Genomic DNA, 4,631 nt, shown 5'->3' with positions numbered 1-4,631 from the left:
CTTGTTTTATACTTATTATTGGTGGTCAAGTTAAAATATTGGAGTTTAATTTTCCTATAAGTAAAACAGCTACAATTGGTTTATAGGGAAGTCATACATACATATAGCATAAAATAAAATATAATATAGAAATAGTGAGGTACTTTAAGAAGTAAGGGATTAATAAACTTCAACATTCACCCCAAAGAAAGCCCAGGAAGTAGTGCTCTGTTCTTCATACCATTCTCTTCTCTCATTCATGGATACCTTGATGGATTCGTGGATACCTTTCTGGACAAAATCATTCTGTGCAAAGGTGATGGTGGAAGTAGATTTGTTGTCGTAAAATAGCATATAGAAAGTGTATAGGACCTATTCTGCCTTACTGAAGGTAAGAACGTATCTGACTTTGTAAGAACTTCAGAAAACAGAAGGGTCTACACTCGCAGTTAATCTCAGGAGGGAAAAAAAAAAAAACAGTTTCAAGAACATAAAGAAATGAAATCATTGTGCTGGGCATCGTACTGGTGTTGGTCTCAAATGACAGTAATTAACGGACTATGAATGTTTTTAACCACTGTTCTCCAAGATTACAATATGAATCAAAGAAAGATATCATTTTATGTAATGATAGACACTGATAAAAACCTGGTCTGAGCATAAACTACTATCTAAAATTTTGACATGTATCTTAAAAGAGTTGAAGTCATGTTTTGTGGTTTTAGGACTCACAGAGTTTTAGAATTGTTTTTCTGTGCTATTGTCCCAGTCAACACTCTAAGAACCCCAGAGAGAATACATAACATTTAAATTGATCTCAGAGGTCCTTGTGTCCCTGAAGACCTGTGGTATAATAATGATAATAATAATAATAATAATAATAATCACCTCTCTAATGATACACATATCAGCGTCCCAATACCTGCAATACTTGTGAATGTTACTTGAATGCTACCTTATATGGAATAAAACAAGAAGAAAAGAGTTTTGCACATGTGCCTGCATTAAGGATCCTGGTATGGGGAGATCGTCAGATGCTATTCAGATGGGCCTTACATGCAATCAAATGAACACTGACAACACAGAGCAGAGACCACAGGAGAGAAATTGGAGTGGCACAGCCACAAGCTAAGGCAGCCAGCAGCCCCAGGAAGCTAGACAAGGAAAAGAACGGATGCTCCCTGGAGCCTCCATGTGCTTGTCAGCTTTTTCATTACTGTGATCAAAAAACCAGAAAGAACAATGTAGAGGAGGAAAAGTTTATTTTGGCTCACAGTTTCCGAGGTCTCAGTCAATAGATGGCTGACTCCAAAGCTCTGCCCCTCTGCCCAAGGTGAGGCAGAACATCATGGCAGCAGGGCTTGGCAGAGCAAAGCAGCATGGCAATCAGGAAACAGAGATAGAGAGCTCTGCTCACCAGGGACAATATATAAATCCCGGAGGCAGGACTTCAGTTATCTATCTCCTCCAGTCACAACCTCCCAGCCTATAGTTACTACCTCATTAATTCCAATCAGTGACCAAATCCTCTGATTATGGTAAGATTCTCATAATTCAACAATTTCCCTTCTGAAAACAATTGCATTGCCTAACATGTGAGTTTTGAGGAGACGCCTCATATCTAAACCATAACGCTTCAGAAGCAGTGAGACCCAGTTGAAACCTTGACTTGGACCCATTAACACTATTTTTTTCTGACCTCTAGAATTGGAGGAGAACAAATATCTGTTATTTGGAGCCACTACATTGTTAGACATTTTTATGACAAATTAGTTAGGAAACTAATGAGTACAAGACAATGATTCATCATTGGCTACCTACATGGAAGAGCTTCCATTCATCCACATTCATAGGTTTAAGCCATCTGCAGGTCAAGAGACGGACAACCTAAGACTGGAGGCAGAAAACGGTCTCATTCCCCCCACACATGGTTACAGTATGGAATTGTTAGAGTCAAGAAGAGGATAGAGCAGTAAAAATGAAAAGGTCATCTGTAGTCATACTTGTCCAGAAACTGAAACTAACCACCAAAATATGTGTTTCACTTACTTACAAGGAAGAATATATTTTCAATTGATCAACTCAACTGGTGTCTTATAGTCTTATAAAATGTTTAACTTAAATCTATAGTCTGCAGTTTAACAATTTTATCAAAGGGTTTCTAAATGAAAACATATATATAGTACAATTAATTTTAATCTTTTTTTAAAAGACATGACATGATTAATTCAGGCTATTTCCCCAAGACAACGAAGCCAGATACTTCTGTACAATGATTGTTCATGCTGGATAAAACACCATATAGAACGTAATGTTTTGAATTCCACAGAAAATGAATCATTAACTGAATTTGCAATATATTCACTCATTAATAATTTTCTCCCAACACTCAGAATCTCCTTCCATGCAACTATATCATTTCTAGTTTCCAACAGAAGAGAACAATATTGTTTCCACAATCATAAAATTCAAATGTTTGTCTTTCCTCTTTCTGTCAACTCCAATTTCTCTGAAACATAATCAGAAAACTGAATTGCTCAATAATTTCCAAAAAGTCTCCATCATTCTTATTTTGTAAATAATAATAATTTCTCTTTGAAAGACAGAAAAAATGTCAAAAGTCCCTCACACCATTTCATCCGGCTCAGTTCTGGTCCTATAAGAACCCCTGCATCAGGACGACTGCCTCCCCACAACCACCCTTCTCAGTGCGCTCTTCACGTCCTTGTTCCTCAGGCTGTAGATCAGGGGGTTCAGCATGGAATCACCGTGGTGTAGAACACAGAGGACACCTTCTCCTGGTCCGTAGTGTTGCTGGAAGGAGGCTTGAAATACATGAACGTTATAGACTCAAAAAAGATGCCCACCGCCATGAGGTGGAGCTACAGGTGCCGAAGGCTTTGGACCGCCCCTCGGTGGAGCGAATGTGGAGGATGCTAGCGAGGATGAAAGCGTAAGAGATGAGGATGGCCAGTGTAGGAGCTAAGGTATTGACTCCTCCAATAATAAACAGCAGTATCTCATTGACATGGGTGCTGGAGCAAGGCAGAGTCAACAAGGGCAGAATATCACAAAAGTAATGGCTGACAGTGTGAGACCCACAGAAGGACAGCAGTGAGATGCGGGAAGTATGGACGGTGGCCCCAAACAAACCCAGGGAGTATACCACTGCCATCATGATGGAGCAGACCCTGTGGGACATGACAACGTTGTAAAGCAGTGGGCTACAGATAGCAACGTAACGGTCATACGCCATGGCTGTGAGGAGGTAGCCTTCTGCAATAACAAAAAAAAAAAGAAAAAAGTAGAGCTGAGTCATGCACTCTGGAAAGGAGATGATGTTCCTCTCTGACACGAAATTCACCAGCATCTTAGGGGTAATGACAGAGGAGTAGGAGAGATCAATGAAGGACAACTGACTGAGAAAGTAATACATTGGGGAGTGAAGTTGAGAACTAATGGCAATTAAGAGGATCATGCCCAGGTTCCCCACCACTGTGACCACATATATTCCAAGAAACAGGAGGAAGAGGGGCAATTGAAGGTCCGGGCATTTTGTTAACCCTTCCAATATAAAATCAGTCACTGAAGAGTGGTTTGAAGTAGCCATTTTCTTACAAAATATTATCTGTTAAAAGAGATAAAAGAGAGACATTAAACTTATCTTTTGATTTCCAAACAGAATTTCATGCTCTCTTTGGAGTTTTCCATTCCTGACACTCTCATGTGTTCCATGACTTCATCTTTTTAAAAGACCTCTTAAAATCTCCAGGACCAAGACTCTGATGCATCCCAGATCCATGATTCCACCCAACGCAACCAGTCTGAAAGCTCCTCTTAAAATCAATGTGCTTTCATTTTCTTCCCAGGCTTAAAGCTCCAACTACTACACTTTGAGAAAAACCTCAGACATTCCATACTTAACTAATCTTTTGTTCATACTATTAGAATAAGCCCTCTTACCCTCTTCATCTGAGCATAGGACAGTAGAACCTACAGACCTTGTGACTTCATGGTTTGAGATCTACCTGTGGCCATGTGAGAACTGTCCATTTCAGCTCCCAGCCTACCTACATGAATCAACATTCTTAGCATTCTTTAAAACTGGGGACTATGGAACATAGAGATGTCTAGGAAGGGGTCACAAATAGAGGAAAAGAACTTATAGAAATGCCTCCAATCACTTCTGACTCTCATTCTCTTATGAGCGGACCAGGACATTTTTCCTTTCATTGGGAATTGGATTGACAGAATTGCAGTGCCAAAGGCCATCCTTTGACTTTAATTCAGATCTTCTTTTCCAGAAACAACAAGAAGTAGTGTTAATCTTCAGGTGTAACAGGAGCCATCAACACAAGTTTGCACCTTCACTCCCATCCATCTTTCAAAGCCAAATGCTCACTGACATTTCTTTCCAAAATGTTGGATCAGAATTGTAGCTCCTCCTGTTCACCGTATTTGTTTCCTCTAAACTTCAAGCAGAGCTGAAACTCTGTGTATTATCTTTGGAATCAAGATTGGTAATTTGTCATAGGGACATTTTATTTTAATTCATGACACACAAGAGAGAAACATGAAGAGTCAGGACCAAAATATGGTTTTGAATTTTATTTTTCCAAAATGAGAAAAAAATATCAATGAAAAATTTCCAT

The 4,631-nt window shown here is 39.3% G+C and overlaps 1 protein-coding gene across 1 annotated transcript; it reads right to left on the bottom strand.

The window, feature by feature from the left end:
- Positions 1–2,652: 2,652 nt before the first annotated feature.
- LOC306640325 (olfactory receptor 8D2-like) lies at positions 2,653–3,589 on the bottom strand (the record flags this gene model as incomplete). Its single annotated transcript, XM_079104524.1, is given in 3 exon segments — positions 2,653–2,738; positions 2,741–2,860; positions 2,863–3,589. Coding segments are annotated over 3 exon segments (933 nt in total).
- Positions 3,590–4,631: the final 1,042 nt, after the last annotated feature.

The sequence above is a fragment of the Sciurus vulgaris genome (genome assembly GCF_902686455.1).
Source record: "Sciurus vulgaris genome assembly, chromosome: 11".
Lineage (NCBI taxonomy): Eukaryota > Metazoa > Chordata > Mammalia > Rodentia > Sciuridae > Sciurus > Sciurus vulgaris.
Note: the sequence above shows the minus strand (reverse complement) of the source record. Positions and strands in the feature narration are given on the sequence as shown.